Source organism: Chiloscyllium plagiosum, chromosome 39, assembly GCF_004010195.1.
Source record: "Chiloscyllium plagiosum isolate BGI_BamShark_2017 chromosome 39, ASM401019v2, whole genome shotgun sequence".
NCBI lineage: Eukaryota > Metazoa > Chordata > Chondrichthyes > Orectolobiformes > Hemiscylliidae > Chiloscyllium > Chiloscyllium plagiosum.
Window position 1 is genome coordinate 3,991,929 of NC_057748.1, and position 26,139 is coordinate 4,018,067.

The 26,139-nt window shown below is 46.1% G+C and overlaps 1 protein-coding gene across 1 annotated transcript in view; it reads left to right on the top strand.

Annotated features, from left to right (window-relative positions):
- Positions 1-26,139, top strand: part of LOC122542129 (tetraspanin-4-like) — a 37,679-nt gene that overhangs the window by 7,442 nt on the left and 4,098 nt on the right. The window contains exons 2-7 of the mRNA XM_043679524.1: positions 15,713-15,792; positions 20,220-20,411; positions 21,745-21,819; positions 23,204-23,305; positions 23,410-23,538; positions 25,073-25,156. Of these exons, the coding sequence (XP_043535459.1) occupies positions 15,730-15,792; positions 20,220-20,411; positions 21,745-21,819; positions 23,204-23,305; positions 23,410-23,538; positions 25,073-25,156 (645 nt within the window). The 5' untranslated portion in view covers positions 15,713-15,729. The remainder of the gene's footprint in view (positions 1-15,712; positions 15,793-20,219; positions 20,412-21,744; positions 21,820-23,203; positions 23,306-23,409; positions 23,539-25,072; positions 25,157-26,139) is intronic.

The window sequence follows — 26,139 nt, forward strand, 5'->3', positions numbered from 1 at the left end:
CTACCCCTTCCTGCCCTTTGCCCCCCCATTTGCTCCCTCTTTGCCCTCCTCTGCGGTCCCCTCACCCCCGGTACTCCATCGCCTGGGTTCCCATTGCCTGCTATTGTCTGATGGCCTGCTTGCTCAGTCTGAGCTCTAACGTCCTCCCACTCCGACACTGTTACCAGGATAGCCACATCACAACGCTGCCTTTCACCGTGTGACTGGGGAATGTTTCAGGCTGCGATTAAATTGGTACAATCTGCATCACTGGCTGTGTGAGTGATCCCAGCTGTTAGCTTGAGCTCCTGGAGATTACTCTGCCTGATATCCCTCATCCTTCACAGGGCGTCCACTCAACATGTCACCCCTCACCTACTTTCTGTTTGAAAACAACTTCATCTCTCCTCAGACTCGCCCCCCACCCCCACAAGGCCAGCTTTAAAAGCTGGCAATACTGTTAACTCACAGGGCCTTTTGGGAACCACATTCTGTCTGAGACCAGGCAACAATAATTTGAGATCTTCCCTCAGTCCACAGTTGTTGTTGTAGTAGTTTGGAGCCTGTTGCTAGCCCGGGGCAGGGTGGAGGGGGGGGGGGGGGTGTGGGGGTGTCAAGACTTTCTCAGTTGACCCCTACCTCTGAGTCAAAAGGTTGCCTTTGAACTCGGAGATTGGATCCCAGAATCCAGAATAGCTCTCCCGTTCTAGCGTTTCGTTGAGTGCTACTCTGTCAGAGACGTGGATTGAGGGTTGAATTTTAAAAACTGTAACCTCTTTCCCCCAATCTGCCCCTTTGGTTGGATTTGCAGATCCCACATCCAGGACAAAGCAGCTCACTTCATCTATAAATACCCATTTCCTCCACCACTGGTGCTCAGTAGCAGCAGTGTGTACCATCTACAAGACGAGCTGCAGAAATTCACCAAAGATCCTCAGACAGCACCTTCCAAACACACGACCACTTCCACCTCGAAGGACAAGAGCAGCAGCTACATGGGAACACCACCCCCCTGCAAGTTCCCCTCCGAGCCACTCACCATCCTGACTGGGAAATAAATCGCCATTCCTTCAGTGTCACTGGGTCAAAATCCTGGAATTCCCTCCCTAAGGGCATTGTGGGTCAACTCACAGTAGATGGACTGCAGCGGTTCAAGAAGGCAGCTCACCCTCACCTTCTCAAGGGGCAACTAGGGACGGGCAATAAATATTGGGCCCAGCCAGCGATGTCCGCAATCCTGTGAATGTAGTTTGTCCATCATCCACTTGTATCCAAGTTGAACCCTCCTCCTTCTGCTGTCTAGACGAGATGGCTGTGGGTAGTCAGCCTGGCCTGAAACACTGACATTCTCCTTTCCAGATGTCACATTGTTAGAATTGCTTTTTGCTCTGGCAACCTCAAGCACCTCTACGTGTGGCCCCATGCTCTGTTGATGTCCGTCTTCACGTGTCTGATACTTGTGAGTGGATAGGGGTTCGGTTCGCTTGGATGGCTGGTTTGTGATGCAGACTGAGGCCAACAGCGTGGGTTCAATTACCGAATTGGCTGAGGTTAACTCTCCTTTTCAATCTCTCCCCTCAGCTGAGGTGTGTTGACCCTCTTATTCAACCACTACCAGTCCTCTCTCTCTCTCTCTCTCTCTCTCTCTCTCTCTCTTTCCAATGAGAGAGCAGCCCTGCGGTCTGGTAGCACTATGGTGACTATACCTTTTGATTTTGCCTTCTCCCTCTCTTAGGGGAAAGTGAGGACTGCAGATGCTGGAGATCAGAGTCAAGAGTGTGGTGCTGGAAAAGCACAGCAAGTCAGGCAGCATCTGAGGAGCAGGAGAATCAATGTTTCGGGCATAAGCCCTTCATTGTTCCTGATGAAGGGCTTATGCCCAAAACATCGATTCTCCTGCTCCTCGGAAGCAGCCTGACCTGCTGTGCTTTTCCAGCACCACCTCTGTCCCTCTTCCCTACCCCTTTTAATGGCCTGCATTGCCCTTAATATAAGTAGATTAATTAGAAAATGCAGGTGATTTATTGGTGATGGTCAATCGGTGAAAAGCATTACGCGGCTGATTTATGATGGAGAAATAGAAATGTTTATTTGTGTGTAAGAATACTTCTGGAAGAAAAAGAGAAAGACTTTTGGAAGACACAGGATCCACAACTGTCCCTGATGGGCTGACTGTAGTGCAGTGGTAGTGTTCCTACCTCTGAGCCAGGAAGCCTGTGTTCAAGCTCCACCTGCTCCAGAGGAGTGTCATAACATCCCTGAACAGGTAGTTTAGAAAATATCAACACAACTGCCCCCTTCAAGGACCTCAGCTATTCTCCTGATCTTTCTCCCACCTTATAGTGTGTGACATCATCAGGGAATGGAGCTTAATATGATCTCTGACATTAACTGTTTCGGAACTCTTAGCTAATACAGCAACATTCGTATTCCAAAGACCCCTCTTTGCATCTATAGCCCTTTTCATATTTCCCAGGCAGCAGGGAAGTGGATAGAATTAGCGTCTTATGAGGTTTGGTTCCCCTTTTCCAGATTCTCCTTTTAGCTTTGCAGAACTACTTCTGGCAATCTCTGTCCTCCTTCTAATTTCTGTTTGCATCACACCTTCCATCTTCTGTTTTCGTTTATGTTAAATAACTAACGTTTATCTACCTGGTCACTTCAACATCATCCACTTCATCTTCACACTAGATTCTTCTAGCCTGTACCTAGTCAAAATACCATTGTTTTAGTCTCTTTGATGTTTGTACTCAATTCATATTCTGATGTTATAGATTGTCCTTGATGTGCGATGGTTGATACAGCCTCAGCTGATTTTATAACTAGCTCTATACCTTATCCAACAGCCTGTGAAAATGTTTCCAAAGGTACTTCAATTGACTGTAAAGTGCTTTGGGTGGTCTTGAGGATGTGAAAGTGCTATATAAATGCAGGACTGACTACCTTACATGCCACTTTCCTACTGGTAAAGTTTCGATAGCAATTGAACCAGTGGATGCGGTGCCTATCCAGTGGGCTGCTTTTTTTTTTCCTGGGTGGTATCCAGAGATTTTAAATTGGAGCTGCACTCATCCAGACATGTGGGGAGTATTCCATCACACTCCTGACTTGTGTCCAGTAGATGATGGAGAGATTTTGGGAGGTCAAGAGTTGAGTTAGTCATCAGAAAATCTACAGCCTCTGATCTGCTCTTATGGCCAGAGTACGTTTATGAGTTTGCTAAAGAAAAGTCACGTTTTGTCAAATCTTTTCATCTTGCATTCATCAGGACAATTTACAAGAGTGCCAGTGTAAAAGGGAGCAGTTGTCAGTCAGGCCCACAGTGCGTCACACTTGTGCATACTGGAGCCTATACACCTTGTATATATACAACACAGCCCTGTACCTTTCAAACAGAACATGTACATACATTGCAGCTTCTTCATCTTAAATCAACGAAATAGATATAGAAACAGAAATAGATACATGTCATTCTCTGATCTGTTCTTCAGAACAATTCTTTGACCAGTTAGAGCTAACCTGCCTGGTTTAAATTTAAACAAAGCTTGGTGATTAACTGTCAATCATCACCAATCTGGTTCACACTCTGTGATAATGACAACACAAATCAATCAGCATTCCATCGACATATTGAATCGGAAGTGAAAAAAAATCACATTGAACTTGAAAGGTTAACACTCTCTCTCGCTCCACAGTTGTTGCCAGACCTGCTGGAGTTTCTCTAGATTCTCTGAATTTGTTTCAACGTCGAATGTTACTCCCCGTTACACTAGCATTCCAGCAAATACCCTGAAGAGTGCAAAGTGAAAATCTTTAACAAGCTGCGATTGTTTTGCAATCATACTTGTGTTCTGTACCATCAAACGACTAGTTATATGATTATGGGGGAAGGACAATTACATTTTTTTAAAAGCAAAAATTGGCATTTCTAGCTCAAGAAAGTCTGTCTCATTTCCTTAAAATAAAAAATGTATTAAATGTAATTGTTTGATTTGATGTTAAATGTTTGATTTGGGTTTGCTCTTGCGTTCTGGTGATAGAGGAGATTCTTAGTCTGAATTCTGTCTGATTCCCCTGGAGTATTTATTAAGCTCAGGTTACCATGGAATCTGTGCCTGCATTTCCTGTTCTCAGGGCCTGAGGCCCCCTCTCTCTCAATAGGTCACTTCCTTCAACTTTATTAATAGTGTTAGCTTAGATTAGCTGGCTGTGAGTTTGAAAGTACTGAGCGTACGTTTTGTCCAGTGTTGCATAGCTAGGGACATCTCGACCCTTCATGTCCTGTGACGTTGTGTGAAGGTAGGGAGCTTGTAGTCAGGCAAATAGCCTGGTACAACAATCCTGCCTTGGTATAGCACCTCTGACAGAGTGAAGCAACCCAAAGTGGATGGGATGTCTAACTGACAACATTTGGCAGTGACCGTCATGGGTAGTGTTAGGACTGGTAACCAAAGGAACACAAGAGGAGTACAGTACAGGAACAGGCCCTTCAGCCCTCCGAGCTGATCATCATTCCCTAACTAAACTGAAAAACAAGCCTTTTGTCCCTTATTCGGTCTGTATCTATCAATTCCCTCCCTATTCATGTAACCATCCAGATGCCTCTTAAATGTTCACATTGGGCCTGATTTAAGGATTTAGATTTGTTTTGAGGAGGAAATCCAAAGTTTGAGTTCCACACGGCTATGATGGAGGGAGGGAGGAGAATTGAAGATGCGCAGGATGCGGCACAAACACAGAGAACGTCGAACCTGGCAGGTCTCTCAGCATGTGTGGAGAGAGAGGAATAGAGTTAACGTTTCATGTTCGGTACGACTTTTTCAGAACTGAAAAGGAGTCAGACTGGACTGGAAACATTAACTCTGTTTCTCTCTCTTCACAGATGCTGCCAGACCTGCTGAGTTTCTCCAGCATTCACACTTGTTTCAGATAGCCAGCATCCACAATATTTTTGCTTTTATTTATGTTGTATAAGACGTGGACTCTATAAAACGGTTAACTCTGAAGCCTTTGTGTTGCTGTACCCACAGGGATATAAATGATAATCTCTGGGAGGAGCTAGTCAGTTTCAGTTGCCTCTTGAGTTGCTCTAGTTTGTTAGACGGCCCTCCTACTGTTAACCTAACTGACATAGCGATGTTCATTCTTTTCTCTCCATGTAATGGAACACCACTTATGTCTCTCCAATGAGAGGGCAGCCCTCTGGTCCATTACGGAGTATGGTAACTCACTCTCCTCTTGTCTCCCCCTTTACCTACCCCGTCTCTCCTATTCGCCCCCCCATCTCACCGGTGGTGGCACAGTGGCTCAGTGGTTAGCTCTCCTGCATCACAGCACCAGGTGACTGTCTGACTGTGTGGAGTTTGCACGTTCTCCCCGTGTCTGCGTGGGTTTCCTCCAGGTGCTCCGGTTTCCTCCCACAGTCCAAAGATGTGCAAGTTAGGGTGAATTGACTGTGCTAAATTGCCCGTAGTGTTCAGGGGTGCATACATTCAATGCATTAGTAAGGGGTGAATGTAAAGTAGTAGGATAGGGGATTGGGTCTGGATGGGATACCCTTCGGAGGGCCGGTGTGGACTTGTTGGGCCGAAGGGCCTGTTTCCACAGTATAGGGATTCTATATTCTATCTCCCACTCTTTTCCCCCCCCCACCCCCATCTCCACCTCTCCAATGAGAGACCAGGCCTATGGTCATTTGAGACAATAACTTTATCTTTCCAATGACATTATCTCGCCTCCCTTCCCTGTAACCTGCGACCTTACTCCTATGTTACAAACATATCCTGTTACTCAGGAATAAGCCTCTTTTTAAGTCTTATGTCTTAATTCTTACATAAGACTTTGAATGTAAGAATTACAAACAGGATTAGGCTATTCAGCCCCTCAATCCTGCTGCACCGTTCCATAAGGTCATGGTATCCTCCGGTCCATGTTTCCACCTATCCATGATAACCTCACTTATCAAGGATCGAGCTACTGTGTCCTTAAAATATTCAAAGATTCTGCTTCCACGATTTCAGGAAGAGAATTCCAAAGACATTTGACCCTCAGAGAAAATGTTATTTTCCTGACCTCAATTTTCAACTCTTAATTTTTGAATAATGACGGCAGCTTCTAGTTTTTCGACAACATGTTGATATCATTCCTTCTTTAAAGGTGACTGAGACTGGATACAGTACTCCAGCAAAACTTTCCCCCAGCAATGTGGTTGACTTTTAACCACCCTCTGGGCAATTAGGGATGGGCAATAAATGCTGCCCTAGCCAACAACACTATCATCCCGTGAATAAACAAAAATAAATGCATTTTGCAATGCCCTGTCTGTGGGCTGGCAGTGCTGTACTGCAGCGAGAGAGACAACACCCTGGAGATGGATAGGGAAACTCTGAGAAGAGAGGTGCTCCATCACTTTCCAAGCTAACAGCAAGAATCATTTGGCATTGTGAAGCCAAGCCAGAGGAAAGAGGCAGCCTTCTGCATTTTTATTTGATTTCGCAGTGAGTCTGGGGAATAAATTCCATTCACTGCAGGTCAAACTTTCCACTCTCAGCTCCCCAGCCCTGAGCTGAGCAGTTGCCTCAGTCAGGCCCAGTAATTACCTGGCTGCTGTGCTGGTTTGATAGAATTCTGCAATCTAACAGGACGCTCATATTTCTGAGTCTCTGCTGACAGGAGACAGACACAAGCTTCTCACTTTATGACTACAGTGTATATTCTTCAACCTTCTTGGCCCTGACTATTTAAACTTCCACAAATGACTCTCGCTCTATCCCTCCCCCCATATCCATTTGTCCCCCATGTTGCCTCTCTCTCTCGCTCTTTGTGTTCTCTCTCTGTTCTCCCGCTCTCTGTTCTCCCGCTCTCTGTTCTCCCGCTCTCTGTTCTCCCGCTCTCTGTCTCTGTTTTCTCTCTCTCATTCTTCCCCAAAATGCTTTCTCCCATTTCTCTCCCTTTCTTGTATCTTTTTCTCTGTTTTTCCAGAACTAGAGGGCATAGGGTCAGGGTGAGAGAGGAAAATTTAAAAGGGACGTAAGGGGCAACTTTTTCTCAGTGTGGTGCATGTATAGAACGAGCTGCCAGAGGAAGTGATGGAGGCTGGTACAATTACAACATTTAAAAGGCATGATTAGGAAGAGTTTAGAGAACCAAGTGCTGGCAAATGGGATTAAATTAGGTTCAGATGTTGGCATGGACAGGTTGGACCGAAGGGTCTGTTTCCGTGCTGTACATCTCTGACTCTCTTGCTGTGTTCTATCTCTCTCTCACTCTGCGATCATTCCCTCTTGTTCTCTTGTGCTCTCTCTCGTCCGCCTCTATGACTTCTCATTCACACTCTCTTTCTCCCATCTTCTGTCTGCCAATATTCTCCCTCTTTGCCCCTCCACCCAGTGTTTTCTCTCTCTCTCTCTCTCTTTTTGAAGTTCAGTCCTTGGCAGTTTTGAATAAATGAGAGAATGTTTCCTAAACCTTTGCCTTTGCACACATTTCAGCCAAGACCTGAAGTCAATTCGAGGCTAAGTTCAGTTTAGTTTCTTCAGACAGTAAGCAGCTAAGCTGCTCTATCACGGTGAGGGGCCAAGGTCTTTCCAGGTCAAACAACAACAATGATTGGGCTGTCCTCTGTCTGCAGCCTTCACTCCCGTCACCAAGTGCATCAGCAAAATCCAGCAGACACAGGGAATCGAAAATAAAACAAAAGATACTCACAACATTTTGCAGGCTAAAGGTCATGAAGCTGAGACATTGATTCTGTTTCTCTCTCTCATTGCAGTCTGACCCCCTCAAATGTTTCCAGCATTTTCTGTTCCATTTATTATTCACATTGTAGTGTTAGTCTACAAGTACCCTAACAATATAACCCAACTGGAGGAAAAATGTCCCCCCGAGAGTCCTAACAAATATTTATCTGGAAATTGTCATTGTGCAATAAGGTCACCTGGGTGTCATCAGGCTGTGGGATCTTGCTGTAGAAGTTTGGCTGTCAGTGAGGAATTGTTGAAAGATTAAAGCACAGCTGGGGGCCTTTTGGCCCATTCTGTCAATGATGGCTCTTTGCAAGAGGCACAGTGGCTCAGTGGTTAGCACTGCTGCCTCACAGCACCCAGGACCCGGGTTCAATTCCAGCCTCAGGTGACTGTCTGTGTGGAGTTTGCACATTCTCCCCCGTGTCTACGTGGGTTTCCTCCGGGTGCTCCAGTTTCCTCCCAAGGTCCAAAGGTGTGCAGGTCAGGTGGATTGGCTATGGGAAATTGTCCACAGTGTTCAGGGATTTTTAAGTTCAGTGCATTAGTCAGGGGTAAATCTAGAGTAATAGGGTAGGGGTCTGGGTGGGTTACTCTTCAGAGGGTTAATGTGGACTTGTTGGGATTCTATGATGAAGAGAAACTCACCCTGTCCAACTCCCTCACCCTTTCCCTGCAAAGAGTGGACATGGAGAAGATGTTTCCACTTGTAGGAGAGACTGGGACCCAAGGGCACAGCCTCAACGTTGAATGGATGACCCTTTCGAACTGAGATGAGGAGGAATTTCTTCAGCCAGAGGGTGGGGAATCTGTGGGACTCATTGCTGCAGAGGGCTATAGAGGCCAAGTTGTTGAATGTATTTAAGACAGAGATAGGTTCTTGATTAGTAAGGGGGTCAAGGGTTACAGGGAGTAGGGGGGTGAGGGTGAGAAATGTATCCTACGTGATCGAGTTGAGCAGCAAATTGATGGGCCACATTCTGCTCCTATATCTTATGCTCTTATGGCTCCTTGGACAGTGCCTTTGAAACCTAGGACCTCTCCTATCCAGAAGGACAAGGGCAGCAGATACATGGAAACACCACCCCCTGCAAGTTCCCCTCCAATCCACTCACCATCCCGACTTGGAAATATATTGCCATTCCCTGCTGGGTTGAAATCCTGGATTTCCCTCCTTAAGGGTATCATGGGTGTCTCCGCACTCCATGGACTGCACCACTTTGTCCAGGCCAATTGGGAGCAGGCAGTAAATGCTGGTCAAATCAATGATGCTCCTGTCCAATAAATGAATAAAAGGACCCATCGTGGAACAGCCCTACTACCTTCCTGGAATTCTGCACTCCTCCAAATGGGTCTGCATCCCCACCCCCATTCCTCCGTCCATTTTTGGAGCCATTGTTTCCCAGTTGGCTGGACTCTGGATTCTGGGACTTTCTCGGTGTATGTTTCCACGATTCCTCGTTTTTCTGCCTTCCACCGACTTCTTTGTGTCAAAGGCTTCCCTTCCTTGTGTTCTAGCTGAGCATCTTGGCGGGGTGTATCCCATTACCGGCGCTACATAAGTGCGGGTTGTTGTTGGAACCGACTGACATTCGGTGTCCCTGAAATCATGACTTTGAGAGATAGAGCCAAGTCTTTCAGAGGAGGAAGATTTAATAAGCCAAGTGAACTGGGAAGTCTTGTGCAACATTATTCTGATGTTATAAAATGATGAAGTCAAAGATTGATTAACAGTGTGACCGGTTTTTGACTATGACCTTGTGACTTAGTGTCTGTCCCTGTGGTTAAGCAATGTCAGTAGTGTTGTTGTTTAGGTCGTCCTTCAGTCTTAAGTGAAATTCCAGAACATTCCAGAGGAAATGGATAGCAGACCTCATGTGCTGGTTGTGAATTAGACTTCGTACATACACATATTTGGTAAAAGGTTGAGCTGGCGATGCTCTGAGTGGGATCATCCAGACAGCAAGACGATTAAATAAAGCTCACTTCCTACTTCAGTACCCCCTCCCTCTCACCTCTCACCGCTCCTGCCTTACCATTTGTTGAGTGTTTAACCCTCAGTTCTGGACCAACACAGCTTGTCCAGTTTGATAATAAGAGACAAGTTGTAGCAGACTTTTAATCTCTCCCATTCTGTATGTGAATGCTTATGTAATCTGAGGGTCTGTGTCTGTGTCTCTGCACATGTGGATGTGTCAGTCTCTCTGACTTTCCATGTGGGTCTCTGTAACTATGTGTGAAGGAGAGTATCTCTGACTGTTGTCTATGTGGGGAAGTGTCAGGGCTTGTGTGTATGTTTGTGTGTATTAGTGTGTGTGTGTGTGTGTGTGTGTCAGTCTGTTGGCTGTCTCTCTCTCTCTTGGTCTCTATTTCTCTCACACACTTTTTGTGTGGGTTCCTATGACCGTGTCAGAAGTCACACAAAAAGTTGTGATTTCAGATAAACTAATTGGACTCTAACCTGTGTGAGTTCTGACTTTGTCCACCCCAGTCCGACACCGGCACCTCCATGTCATGCTACCTTCTATAACTGTATGAGGGAGGGTGTATCTGACTGTTTGTATAGGGTATATATATGGGGGGTATCTGTGGGTGGGGCAGAGGATTCTCGTGTGTGTGTGTGTGTGTGTGTGATTTGTGTGTGTGTGTGTGTGTCTCTGTCTCCATTCTTGTCACATTGCCCCAGTTGGTGGCTGACACCTCAGTATGAGTTTTCTCTGGGATCTATATGGGATATTTCTCCACTGGCAGAGGCTGTAGCTGAGAAATTGCTTCTATTTCGCACACAGTCACGCTCCATTCAGCCCACCACATCCATACTTTCCAGCTCCTTGTTCATAGTCATTTGGCATTTCAACTGTATACCCAATGGCACTTAAAATGTGATTGTGTAAGAGTTTGGGTCTGACTGTGTGATAGGTTAATGAGACACTACGTACATCATCACCAGAGGGGATACAGTGTCACATAATCTTTTTGTCTCTCCTGTGGGTTAGATAAAGTTGCAGTCAGATTGTTCCTGTATACAGTTCCTTGCCTCTGCAGACTGCGTATCGAAGAAATGCATTTGTACCTTGCACGATTGTGGTTTGTCGTAATCATGTGATTTCTGACGCAGTTAACTTTCACTTTGAAAGTAGTAGCCATTAAAGTACATTACACAAACGATGGGTGTCAACAGTGACCAGCTGAACTGTGTGGATTTTCAAAGTTGTCAGAGGGCCGGCTACCACAAGAAACAGAGGATGATTGAAGACAGGAATTATGGGTTGAGTCAGAATGGCTGTGCATTTTCCAGCCTCCAGTCCTGAGGGAATGAAAGGTGAAATGGGACAGAATTGCAATTTCTTCCAGTCTCAGTGACGAAACCATAAAAGAATTGAGTAGGAAATCTGAACAAACAGGAGTAGTAATTCTGGCATCATCAGTGCTGGGCAGAGAGTGCCATAAGCTGTATCGTGGTCTGGTCCCTCACTGGGAATCAGAAATGTCAAGTGCATACATTTTGAAATCTTCAACGGCACAATTTGAACTCACAGCCAAGAAATATTGCAGAAATGTCAGCAAAAAGATTGAGGCCAGAGCACAGGATGCAAATATTGCAGAGAGCAGCGTACGAAAGAAAGGAAATTACTCAATGTGCAACGTGTTGGAAGTGGTACTTTAACTGTAAGGAGCTGAATCCCTTTGTCTGAGAACGTTCAGCTAGAAAACAGCAAAGCAAACCTCTAAAGAGAATTGCTGGAAAAATGTCACATGATGATTCTGATGAATCTTTCTGCACTTTACAACAAACAGGCCATGTTAAGTCTAAAGGGGAAAGGTGGTTGACTGATTGCTGCTGGAATGATCATTGCGTGAGTGTTGGATAGATACTTGGTACTTGGTGCAACAGCAAATACATTGCAGACTTTTTGTGAAGTGGCTTTGTTGATGAACCCTTAGGGGATGCACTGGCAAACTGATTCCAGAGACTTTGGGAACCTTAGTTCAATAAGAATCTAGAGTTAAGAGTCTAATGATGACCATGTTGATTGTCAGGAAAAACCTATCTGCTTCACTAATGTCCTTTAGGGAAGGATCCTTACCTGATCTGGCCTACATGTGACTCCAGTCCCACAGCAATGTGGTTGACTCTTAACTGCCCCCGGGCAATTAGAAATGGGCAATAAATGCTAGAACTGGCCAGTGATATCCATGTCCTGTGAATGAATTTTTAAAAATCATAAATCAGGGACTGAGAACTGTCTATGAAATGACATAATTTTGTGCTGAAATGGTTGACTCTTACCTGCTCCCTGGGATGGGCAATAAATACTTGCCTAGCCAACGATGCCGTCTTCCCATGGAAAAGATTTTTTTTTAAACTCTTGAGGTTGTACAATGATACGGTGCTCATCCAAGAGAATAAATAAAGCCAAGGCCTCAATGCAATGGGAAGAATGAAGATCCAGAGATTAGCCAGTAAGCAAAATCCCCTCTTCCCAGCTGAAACAAGCTATAACTTTGAAATGATAACCCTGCACATGCCCAAAGAGATTTGGAACAATTAGCAGGTCACAAAGTCATTGACTGCCGAACAGACTCGAAGATTATGAAGGTATTTTTTTCAGGTTTTTGATGTCTCCCAGGTGAATGTTGTCTAATGAGCAGACAAATGTACACATGTTGGTGAAAGAGTAGGCCATTCAGCCTCTTGAGTCTCTTCTGCTATTCAAAAGGATCATTTCTAATCTGATTGTAACCTCAAATCTTCAATTCCTTGTTAATCTTACACACCCACTCCCGCCCTCTTAAGTCATAGAGTCATAGGGATGTACAGCACGGAAACAGACCCTTCAGTCCAATCTGTCCATACTGACCAGGTAACCCAACCCAATCTAGTCCCACCTGCCAGCACCCAGCCCATATCCCTCCATACCCTTCCTATTCATATACCTATCCAGATGCCTTTTAAATGTTGTCATTGTACCAGCCTCCACCACTTCCTCTGGCAGCTCATTCCATACACACACCATCCTCTGCATGAAAGAGTTGCCCCTCAAGTCTCATATATCTTTCCTCTCTCACCATAAACCTATGCCCTCTTGTTATGGACTCCTCCCCCCCCACCCCAGGGAAAAGACTTTGTCTATTTATCCTATCCATGCTTATCTTGCTTATCATGAATCTATCCACTTCTGCCCTTCAAAAGTATACAAGGTCCCTGCTTCCAACACCTTTCAGAAAAAGGCTTCCAAAGACTCATGACCCTTTAAGAGAAAACACAGTCATGTCATCTCATGCTTTAAACAGGTAACCTCTGATGTTTGAATAGTGAGGCCTAGTTCTGGATTGTCTCACAAGAGGAACCATCCTCTCCACCTCCGCATAGTTGAGACCCCTCAGGGTGTTCATGTAGGTGTAAGAGCAACTGGGCATCAGCTGAGGAAATGATGCTTTAAAACAGTCTGAATTCCTAACTTTGTCCGTCTCTATTCTCTCCCCTCCCGGACCGCACTCACGGCATTGCTGAGAACAATGGGAAGTTGGAATATGACACCCAAGTTTCAAATGCTTTGACCATAAATCATAGAATCTCTAAGTGTTGGAAGCAGGCCATTCAGCCCACCAAGTCCACACTGACCGTCTGAAGAACATCTCACCCAGACCAACAACCTATCCCTGTAACCCTGCATTTCCCAAGGCTGACCCATTTAACCTGGACCCTGTGGGCAATTTGGCATGGCCAATCCACCTAACCTGCACATCTTTGGACAGGTGGGAAACTGGGAGTGGGAACTGTGTTCTTATATTTGACCACCTCACCTTTCGTTACCTCCTACACATTTACTCCAGTTAGCTCCTTCTAAAGTGTGGCCACACTTGTGATGTAGGTTTGCATCATAGATTCCTAACAGTGCAGAAAGAGGCCTTTCAGCCCATTGGGTCTGTACTGACCAGCTGAAGGGCATACCACCCAGATCCAAACCCCATTGCATTGTCCTAGAACATAGGGCATTACAGTGCAGTAATGTTGCGCCAACCTGGGATTTTTACCACGGCACTTTCCTGGACACTTCAGGGCAATTTTATCTTTAAGTATGGCCAATCCACTGAACCTGCACATCTTTGGACTGCAGGAGGAAACCACATGCAGACACGGGGACAATGTGCAAACTCCACACAGACAGTCACCCTGAGGGGGGAATCGAAGCCAGGTCCCTGGTGCTGTGGGGCAGTAGTGATAACCACAGAGCCATCCAGGGATATGCATGTGGCAGTGACCAGACAGTCTATTTTTGTGAAGATGGTTGAGTAATTAAATAGTTGCCACAATACAAGAGAGAGAGGGAGCACCTCTGACCACCGTCAGCACAAGAGAAGATCAATTTAACATCTCATCCTGCCTCAATGTGTGTTTGATGCTCCAGACGAACAAGGGCGGGCAGTAAAGTCATAGAGAACAGGAAAGCTAAGAAGACAACCATTTGGCCCATTGAACCTTGTACTGGTTTTATTTCAAAGAACAATCCAGATAAATTGTTGTGTCACCATAGTCATGCTAGACCATAGGGGCTGCTCACTTATTAGAGAGAGAAGTGACTGGTGGTGGTTTAACCTGAGGGTCCCCAGACCAGGATTGTTGGTTTGCAGAGCAGTGTGATGCCAACTACATGGGTTCAATTCCCATTACCGGTTTGAGGTTACCATGGAGGACTCTCCTTCGCAACCTCTTCCCTCACCTGAGGTCTGGTGGCCCTCAGGTTAAATCACTCTGCATGAAAGTCGCTTCTCTCTGTAATGAGAGAGCAGTCCCTATGGTCTGGTAAGACTAATGCGACGCAACCAGATAAATAAAGAGGAGGGGATGGCCTAGTGGTATTATCACAGGACTGTTAATCCAGAGACCCAGGTGATGTTCCAGGGACCCAGATTCAAATCCCACCAAGGCAAATGATGGGATTTGAATTCAATAAAAATCTGCGATTAAGAGTCTAATAATGACCATGAATCCACTGTTGTTTGTTGGAAAAAAAACACTTGGTTCACTAATGTCCTTTAGGGAAGGAAACTGCCACCCTTACCTGGTCTGGCCTACATGTGACTCCAGACCCACAGCAATGTGGTTGACTCTTAACTGTCCTCTGGGCAATTAGTGATGGACAATAAATACCACCTAGGCAGGGACGCCCTCATCCTGTGAATGAATAAATGTCTTGGCGTGCCCATTTGCCACTGGGGGAGGGGACCTCCAGTAGAGGGCTCTCTATGCGGGAGTCCTCCCCCTTTCTCTCGGGGATCTGGGGTGGAGGGTGCTGCATGCAGCGGTCCCCTGCAACTACAGATTGCGGTGGTTCACGGACTCCCAGCTCAACTGCTTGTTCTGTGGCGCTGTGGAGTCCGTGGACAGTGTATATATATTGGGTGTGGGCGTTTGCACTCCCTTTTTGATTTCCTCAAAAACCTCTTCTGTTTTTGGTTGCACTTCAATCCTATGCTCCTGATCTTCAGACACCCGGTAATCCAAGTGTCTCTGGAAAAGGGACACCCTGGAGTTGTTCAGGGAGAGATGGGCGCCACAGGGAGTGGAGTGCATTATTTCCCCCTCCAATTCTATTTTGATTTAACCCTTGACCTCCCCTTTACTGTTTGACCACACAGCACTACCCTTTGATGTAAAGGGCACTGCTTGTCACTGGCCACTCGGGTGTTTTCCTATCTTCCTGGTGGTGGAAATTGAATAAAGATTCGTGCACCTTGTGTCTCACACGGCACACACACACCATGGGTGCTGGGGAAAGAATAAGCACTACCGCAGTTAGGGGGTAGTGTGGGGTAATTAAAGAAAAAAAAACCAGGAGTGTTAGAGGTCCTGTTCACAAAAAAAAATTGCAGCTTTGACAAGGTCACCCATTTCCAGAGGCCATGAAATGAGAGGAATGTGTGTGTGGTTCATACTGACCTGTTCTGCCAAAGATGGTATCACCTCCTTTTGTCTTTTCTCTTAGGCCTCAAGCAGCTCAATATGGGCCAAAGCTGTTTGCAATGCACGAAATATCTGCTGTTCATCTTCAACCTCATCTTTTGGGTGAGTGAACCCTTATCTATCTTTTCTGTTCGATAATGTTTGTGTTCAGTCAGGGGCATTGCGAGGTCAGCATTGGCACGGAAGAAGGCTGTGTCCAAATAGATAAAGTGGCCGTACACCATGCCTACTGTGCTAGTTTCCATGGGAGATTGCTGAGACGTGAGTTACTCTGGATCCCTGCTCTCTGGATGCTGGATTAAGATCCACCCCACCCCCCACCATGAGTAGTACTCTTACTCACAGACGTTCCACACTGTCACAGTCACAGCAGTCAAATGGGATTGTCATTGCCCTATCCTGACTCATTCAGAGCTGGGAGTGTCCATTGTTGCAGCTCAAGGGATGATCATGACCCAGTGGCGTCACAGGTGGAGTATTAATCCAGAGACCCAGGTAACATTCTGGGGAAACCCGATTCAGAATCATCATAAAATCTTGACAGTGTGCAAGCAGGCCATTCAGCCCATCAAGTCCACATCAACCCTCCGAAGAGCATTCCACCCCTCCCCCCAATCCTTGTAACCCTGCATTTCCCATGGCTAATCAACCTAGTCTGCACATCCCTGGACACCAAGGACAATTTCCCAATGACAATCCACCTAACCTGCACCAATTTGGACTTAGAACCATAAAACCCTTACAGTGTGGAAGCAGACCATTTGGCCCATTAGGGCCACACTAACCCTCTGAAAAGCATTCCATCCAGACCCACTCCTATCCCTGTAACCCTGCATTTCCCATGGCCATTCCCCCCTAACCTGCACCTCTTTGGACTGTGAGAGGAAGCCAGAGCACCCGGAGGAAACCCATGCAGACACGGAGAGAATGTGCAAACTCCACACAGACTGTCGCCCGAGGTTGGAATTGAACCTGGGTCCCTGGCGCTGTGAGGTAGCAGTGCTAACCGCTGAGCCAGTGTGCCAGCTAGTGAATCCCTCCGATGGTGGAGTTTTAAAAATCCGGAATTAACAGTCTAATAAAGATCATGAGGCCATTGTCAATTATCGGGGGAAAAATAAAGCTGGTTCATTAATGTCCTTACCCTGATCTGGCCTACGTGTGAGTCCAGACCCACAGTAATGCTTAACTGGCAATTAAAGATGGTCCTGTCCAGATCTGACCATATTCTGTGACTGAGTGTTTTGGTGAATACGAAGACCCAACAAGTCACTGTCTGAATCTCCTCCCTCCTGCTGACATTTCTCTCTGTGAAAATCATGACCTTTCTAGAAAGATGTTATTTCATCTGCAATGAAAGCAAGTCCAAAATCATCAATGTAATCAGCAAAATCTGATTATCTACTGGCCCTCCAATAAAGGAGGAGAGCCAAATACGCCTAATACTGTAAAACAGATGATTTAAAAATGTATGTTATTCATGAAATATCAGGCTTGACCAAGTGCCAGTTGGATTAAATTTCAGAGATAAAGCATTGGGTAGTAAATCCCTTTAATAAGGAAGGAGACTTCTCCTTCAACAGTTCAAGAGCGTTCCAATATGGGTCCAACGGCTGAGTGGGTGGAATGGGGGAAGGAAAGGGTCTCAATAATAGTCTTTGACTTCACTGCAATTGTCTAGAGAGTTTGAACCAAGCATGTTAGACCTTGCCTTTAGACCCTGTGTGTTCCACACTGCCAAGGAAAGTTGGGAGCTGTGCCCAACAACTAACAGCAACCAAATGCAACTCATCAGACAGTGGGAATAGCTCTTGATAAAATCCTAACCCAATAGTGTAATGTAACTCCAAAGTATGGGGACCCCGGCAAGTGTTGCATTTGAACAATGTCTCGGTCCCCGAAATTAAGCTTTCATATTACGATCTTCAGATGTCCAAAAGCCCCTCCACCGCTTGAAAGTAGAGTCACAGGTAGATAGGATAATGAAGGCATTTGGTATGCTTTCCTTTATTGGTCAGAGTATCGAGTACAGGAAATTGGTTAGGCCACTGTTGGAATATAGGTAAAAACAATGACTGCAGATGCTGGAAACCAGATTCTAGATTAGTGGTGCTGGAAGAGCACAGCAGTTCAGGCAGCATTTGAGGACGCTGCCTGAACTGCTGTGCTATTCCAGCACCACTAATCCAGATACTGTTAGAATATTGCATGCAATTCTGGTCTCCTTCCTATCAGAAAGATGTTGTGAAACTTGAAAGGGTTCAGAAAAGATTTACAAGGATGTTGCCAGGATTGGAGGATTTGAGCTAGAGGGAGAGGCTGAACAGGATGGGGCTGTTTTCCCTGGAGCGTCGGAGGCTGAGGGGTCACCTTATAGAGGAATATAAAATTATGAGAGGCATGGATAGGATAAATAGACAAAGTCTTTTCCCTGGGGTCGGGGAGTCCAGAACTAGAGGACATAGGTTTAGGGTGAGAGGGGAAAGATATAAAAGAGACCTAAGGGGCAACTTTTTCACGCAGAGGGTGGTACGTGTATGGAATAAGCTGCCAGAGGAAGTGGTGGAGGTTGGCACAATTGCAACATTTAAGAGGCACCTGGATGGATATATGAATAGGAAGGGTTTGGAGGGATATGGGCCGGGTGCTGGCAGGTGGGACTAGATTGGTTTGGGATTTCTGATCGGCATGTACAGCATGTTTCCAAGCTGTACATCTCTATGACTCTATGACTCTGCCTCGTTTGTGAAGTGCAAATTTGAGTCAAAGTCAGGGATTCAACTTTCCCCGTCTGGAGGCCTTGAGACGGAAAGCCAAGTTGAAGGAGCACTGCAGCGTCTCCACACGAGAAATAGGAGCAGGGTTAGCCTTCTGAGGCCTGCCCCACCAAACATTGTGACCACGCCTGATTGATACCCTCCACATCACTTTCCTGCCCACCTCCATGATACTCCAAGAGATAACAAATCTATCAATCGCTGCTTCAAACATATTCGATATACGGAGTAACATCACAATTGTCCTTGAGGGTCATTCTCTCATTAGAGAGACACAACTGGAGGTGGTTTAACATGAGGCCACCACACCTCAGTCGAGGGGAGAGGTTGAGAAGGAGATGGTAACCTCAGCCTGTTCAGGGATTGAACGCACGCTGTGGGAACAACTCTGCGTCACAGACCAGCCATCCAGCCGACTGAGCTAATTAGTCATGGTAGAATACCCACTGCCCGAATGGGATAGCAATTCAGTTTGTAACACTTTTGAGTGAATATATTTTTCCACATCTCATCTTTGATCATTTGCTTTCTCATGTGTCTGGACTTCCTTCCAGTGGAAACAGCCTCCCAGTATCTACCTTCTCAAGCCCCTGCAGAGTCTTGAATGTTTCAATTAGATCACCATCTCCTTCCAAAGTACAAAGAATAATTACCCAATTTTTTTGTTCAGCATCTTGTCATAGACAGCTCTCCCATCCCAGGCACCAACCTTGTGAACCTTTGCCGAATCACCTCTAATGCAGGTACATCCTTCCTTCAATATGGAGACTAACAATGGTCACTGTCTCCACAGCCCTCTATAGTTCTAGCAAGATTACCTTATTGTTATACACGATCTCCCTTACAATAAAGGCCAACGCACCATTTGCCTTCCGAATTACTTGCTTTGCCTTTATGCTCAGAAGTTTATTTCCATTCATTCATGGGATATGGGCCGATACTTATTGTCTGTCCCTAATTGTCCTTGAGGTGAGTTGCTGTCTTTTAAATGAAATATTCACTTGTCTGCCCCTCTCACATGAAAGATCCCCTGGCATTGTTTGCCCCACTTCAGTCCCACTTTCCTTTGTTGGGGGAGGGGAGGGTCGGTTAGCTCAGTTTGCTGAATGGCCAGTTTTCAATGCATAGTGATGCAAACAGTGTGCACTCAATTCCCACACCAACTGAGGTTACCATGAAGGACTCTCCTTCACAACATCTCGCTCGCCTCAGATTAAACCACCACTAGTCTCTCTCTGTCTCTCTCTCTCTCTAATGAGAGATAACAGCCCTGTAGTCTGGTAAGACTATGGTGACTTTGATTGAGGGACAGTAAAGGCAAAGTAAAAAAACAATACTCTGGTAATTACACACTGCTACCAAAATGTGGGCAAGTTGTTTCCTACATTTTACAACACTTCAAAGGTTGGCTGAAATGTGCTTTGAGTTGATTAGAGTGGATCGGCCATGGGGAATTTAGGGTGATGGGGTAGAGGGTTAGGTCTGGATGGAATGCTCTTTGGAGTGTTGGTGTGGATTCAAGGGCTGAATGGCCACTGTAGGGATTCTAACCATGTGGAATTGACTTTCTGAAGGACCTCCCCCTCCCTCTTTTTTTTTTATGATAACTATTTATAGTTACCTGATGGCCTTTAGTCACCTGTCTTTTATGTAGCACAATCTACTGTGAAGCACCTTATGGGGGGGGGGGCGTCCCCTTCCTGGCCATGTGAAGGATGCTATGTCAATGCAAGTTGTTGTCTCCTGTTCCAGCTGGGAGGCTGCGGCTTGCTGGGAGTCGGAGTGTGGCTGGTGGTGACCCAGGGAAACTTTGTGACCCTCTCTTCGTCCTTCCCTTCTCTCACCGCTGCCAACTTCTTCATCGCTGCGGGCTCTGTCATCATGATCGTGGGCTTCCTGGGCTGCCTCGGAGCAGTGATCGAAAACCGTTGTCTCCTGCTGAGCGTGAGTACCAAACTGCACCAAATCTCACAGGGACTCAGGTTCAATTCTAGCGTCGGGCTACTGTCTGTGTGGAGTTTGTACATTCTCCCAGTGTCTGTGTGGGTTTCCTCCCACAGTCCAAAGATGTGCAGGTCAGGGTGGATTGGCAGTGGGAAATTGCCTGATAGTGCCCAGGGATGTGTGTAGGCTAGGTGGATTAGCCATGGGTTACAGGGATAGGGTTGGAGGTGTTGGGTCTGGGTGGGATGCTCTTCGGAGAGTCGGTGCAGACTCGATGGGCTGAATGGTCTCTATCTGCGCTGTAGGGATTCTGTGGGTAGGTAACCCAGTGACTGTCTGCCCACCTCTGACCCATGCCCCCTAGCTGGGCACAGTAAAAGGCAGCTCACCGATCTGCTTACCAATCCAATCGAGATGAATATGACCCTGACTCTCCCCTGGTAGAGTTGGGGCAAGCAGCAGTCAGAAGGTTGACATTGACTACTTTGTCAGAAGCATTGGAAGGATTGGGGTGGGTGCCCCACGTGCAAGATGGTGTCTCACTCTGTGATCCCTGGGGCCATGCTGTCATTCATCTTGGAAGGACTAGCCATTACTGGGCTCAGACTAGATTCCTGCTCACTGTGGGTTCCAGCTGTAGGACAGCCTAGATTCCCATTGGCTGTTGCTGCACTGACTCTCGTTCTGAGGCAGTACATGGTGCCTGTAAAAGCCAGCTTGCTGAGGTTGTGTTCAGTGCGGGTTTACTGTCAGCTCTGGTCCGCAACCCGCTCCGTCACTCTGCGTGTTAGCCATAACACAGCAGCTCGCATTCCTGCCTCTGGCTGCATCAATAGGCTGGACGTCCAAGTCTCTAGACCAGACACTCGAGTGCAGCACCCAGACTGTTGCACCTCGCGCAGTACTGAGGGCGTACTGTTGGAGGTGCTGTATCCTGGATGAGATGTGAAGCTGAGATCCCATCTTCCCTCTGTGCTGGGTGTGAATGATTCCATTGGCTATCTGTTGTGTCAATTATTGATCTGCTGTCCTCCTGGACCTACTTGACAGACATTCTTCCAAAAATAAAAACACCTACATGGTGTCTGAAGGAAGGCAGAGACTTTTGGACCGAATGTGAAGCCAGGTTTGGGACTTGATTCTCACCCAGTGTAAACCGCAGATTGGTGCTAGTCTGGACCTGAGTGCAGTGTTCCAGAACATTCTACCATCACTATCTGCTGCTGAGGATTGTGGGGGGGTGGGGGTGGCGGGGGTCAGTACCTCATGTCTCTGACTTTAGTCAGTTTCCAATGTCAACTTCTCACAACCTCCTCCTCCTTCTTCCTGGCAGTTCTTCGTGGTCCTCCTGATCATCTTCCTTCTCGAAATGATCATCGGAATCTTGTTCCTGTGTAACCAAGAAACTGTAAGTGTGGGTGATGGGCCAGCTTTCCCTGTCACTGCCCCAGTGTCCTCCCCTCTCTCCTCTCCCATTCTTAATGAGCATCTACATCACACACGTAGAGCCCCACTGCTCACTGAGGAATACCTTCCTCAAGAAGTTCGGAAATAGTGATCTTAACAAATGACTGACTGTATGGGCACAGTACGCACTTCCTACTCCAGAAAATAAATGTTCTTTTTTTCCTTTGAAATCACAAGATCACATTTGCAGAGGACATAAAATGTTTTGCAAGGTAAATTAGAATTCACAACGGGTGAACGCGCAAGCAGTGGGACTTGGGTGTACACTGAAATCCCAAAACAATGTTACTCCAGTTGATCAGCTCGGGTCCAGAATTGACTCTGACTGATCAGCCTGTGGTACGATATCTGGGTGACCAGATGCCGCCAATCGCACCCACTGATCATAGAACATAGAACATTACAATGCAGTACAGGCCCTTCGGCCCTCGATGTTGCGCCAACCTGTGAAACCAATCTGAAGCCCATTGAACCTACACTATTTTATTCTCATCCAAATGTCTACCCAGTGACCATTTAAATGCCCTTAAAGCTGACGTGTAGAGAGTGTGGTGCTGGAGAAGCACAGCAGGTCAGGCAGCAGGAAAATTGACGTTTTGAGCAAAAGCTCTTCACCAGGAATGAATATTGATATTATTGTTTATCAGACCCATAATATGTTGAATTGGCTGTCAGAGATTTCAAAAGGTTTTATTGCCAATCTATAGTTCAGCAGAAACAACAGTTTCTACATTTCCCTTCTGGACCCTTTTCCCTTTCCAGAAGTTAATCCCTCCCTGAAGAAGAATCCAGCTCTTTCTTTGTGTACCTATATATCCAGAGGTGCTCTTACACACAACCAAAACGTGTTTCCTTTTCCCATCACCAAATCACATATGTTTATTTTTACTCATCTATTAACCACTGCGAATAAATCACCCGTGTTCCCTGACAAAAGTGAGGGATAGAGGGAGGGATGAACCCAGTTGTTAGGTACAAAGTTCAATGATTTTCATCTCTCGTCAGTCAACTCTAAAGCTGCACTGAAAACAATAAATGCTGGAGATCACAGCAGGTCAGGCAGCATCCATAGAGAGAAAGCCAGCTAACATTACAAGAGTAGATGACTCAAAATGTTAACTTGCTCACTCTCCACGGATGCTGCCTGAACTACTACGATCTCCAGGATTTCTTGTTTTCAGTACAGATTCCACCATCTGCAGTAATTTACTCTTCCATCTCTGAAACTGTTCTGATTTAGCTGTAAAGGGATTTGCATTTCTAATACTGACCATTGGAACGGATAGCTCACCCACACAAACCCATTTTCTCATGCATTGATTTAGATAAACCTGTATGCGAAGGAGGAGCTCAAGAATGGCCTGCAATTCTACAACACATCGGGAAACACTGGGCTGACCAATGGCTGGGACATCGTGCAGACTGATGTAAGGTCAAGCCCTCTGGTATACCATTCCCTTTGCCTGTAACTGACTAGAGAGATTGACTAGGGTGAATCTGACCATCTTTGTGTGTTTCCTTGCCTGTCCAGTTCCGGTGCTGTGGTGTCGTCCATTACGAGGACTGGTTCAGTGTCTTAAATGGAACCAAAGTGCCCACCTCCTGCTGCTTCAAGCTGGTCCAAAACTGTTCAACTAATCCTAACACCTGGTGGAAAGATGTGAGTCTCAATCTGATGTCGATATCAGCCAGAAGAGATCCTGACGGGGAGGGCCACTGCTCAATATTTGGGATGGGCATAGAATCGTAGAAGGCAAAATTGAGCTCTGCAGATGCCGGAAATCAGAGTCTAGATTAGAGTGGTGCTGGAAAAGCACAGCAGGTCAGGCAGCATCCGAGGTGCAGGAAAATTGATTTTCCTGCTCCTCAGATGCTGCCTGACCTGCTGTGCTTTTCCAGCACCACTCTAATATAGAATCCCTACGGTGTGGAAACAGACCATTTGGCCCAACAAGTCCACACTGACCCTCCAAAGAGTATCCCACCCAGACCTATTCCCCATCTCTATTATGCTACATTTACCTCTGACTAATGCACCTAACCTACATATCCCTGGACGCTACGGGCAATTTAGCATGGCCAATCCACCCTAACCTGCACATCTTTGGAGGAAACCCACACAGACACAGGGAGAATGTGCAAACTCCACACAGACAGTCACCCGAGACTGGAATCAAACCAGGGTCCCTGGCGCTGTGAGGTAGCAGTGCTAACCACCGCATCTTATAAGGAAACAGTTAGACTGGGCTTGTATCTGCTGGTGTTTAGAACAGAAAGGCAACTCAATTGAAACATATGTATTCTGAGGGCGCTTGACCAAGTGGATGTGGAAAGCATGTTCTCTTTTGTGGGGAAAGTCCAGAACTAGAGAGCACCATCTACAAATAAAGGATCATCCATTTAATACACAGCTGTGGAGAATCTTGTTCCTCTCAGAAGTTTGTGAGTCCTTGGAACTATTGTCCACAAAGGTGTCTTTGAATCTTTTTAAGGCAAAGGTGAATGGATTCTGGATAAGCGAGGAGGTGAAGTGTTATTGGGAATTCAGATTTGAGGCTACTGAATGGTGGAGCAGGCTCGAGGGGCTGAATGGCCTACTCTTGGTGGATGTGGGTGGGTAAAGTCCCTGAACCGTAGAAAGGTCGCCCTGGATGGAGTGCAGGGGAGACTCACCAGGTGGATTAAATCAAAAATAAACGATTATACTAGTTATGATCATTTCTTTTTTCCAGACGTGGATATGGGTGTCGCTGGCTGGGCTAGCATTTACTGCCCATCTCGATCTGTCCTTGAAATGCTGATGGTAAAGAGCTAAATGCCCTCCTCCTAGTTATCTCTTTTAATGAGAGAAGGAATGCATTTGTCATTGGAAACACCGCCAGAGCAAATCTGTTACAAATCTAGGATTTGAGCACTGTTCAGCATTGTGGACTGTCCTTTTAACTCTTAAAGCTGCATGTCAACGTGAGGGTTTGACTTGACTGAAAACAAAAAATGCAGGAGATCACAGTGGGTCAGGCAGCATCCGTGGAGAGAGAGCAAGCTAATGTTTGAAGTCCACTCTTGAAACGTTAGCTTGCTTTCTCTCCACGGGTATTGCCTGATCTCCAGCATTCGTTGTTTTCAGTACAGATTCCAGCATCTGCAGTAGTTTGCTCCGTCCTATGGATTAACTTGTTCCCTTGTGCCGGTAGGCATGCTATGAAAAGGTCATCGAGTGGTTGAAGGACAACGTCGTGGCTGTCTGCATCTTTGGGCTTTGCATCCCAGTGCTACAGGTATGTTACTTCAACTACTGAGAGTCATAGAGTCGTAGTGATATACAGCACAGGAGCAGACCCTTCGGTCCAACTCATCCATGCTGACCAGATATTTTTAATTAATTTAGTCACATTTGCCCATATCCCTCTAAACCCTATTCATATCCCCATCCAGGTGCCTTTTAAACGTTGTAATTGTACCAGCCTCCCTCGGGCAGCTCATTCCATACACACACCATCCTCTGTGTGTGAAAAGGTTGCCCCCTTAGGTCTCTTTTATATCTTTCCCATCTCACCTTAAACCTGTGCCCTCTAGTTATGGACTCCCTCACCCTAGAGAAAAAACTTTGTCTATTTATCCTATCCATGCCCCAAATGATTTTATAAACCTCTATAAGGTCACCCCTCAACCTCCGACGCTCCAGGGAAAACAGCCCCAACCTGTTCAGCCTCTCCCTATAGCTCAAACCCTCCAGCCCTGGCAACATCCTTGTAAATCTTTTCAAGTTTCACAACATCCTTCCTATAGGAAGGAGACTAGAATGGCACACAATATTCCAAAAGTGGCCTAACCAATGTCCTGTACAGCCTCAACATGACCTCCCAACTCCTGTACTCAATACCCTGACCAATAAAGGAAAGCATACCAAAGGCCACCTTCACTATCCTATCTGCCTGCGACTCCACTTTCAAGGAGCTATGAACGTGCACTCCAAGATCTCTCCATTCAGCAACATTCCCGAAGACCCTGTTTTGGGCGTGCTCCTCTGATCCCCAAACAGACTTCGGTGATACTAATCACAGTAGTTTACCATGTAAATTTAGTAAGCATTTAGGGAGGGAAATTGTATGTTAGTCATTATTACAAAGGTATTGGAAAATGAGACTAAAGACATGTTACTATAATTATACTGGGCAGTGGTGAGACCACATCTGGAGTACTATGTGCTGCTCTGGTCTCTTTATCAATGGAAGAATATTCTTGCTCTACATGGAAGGCA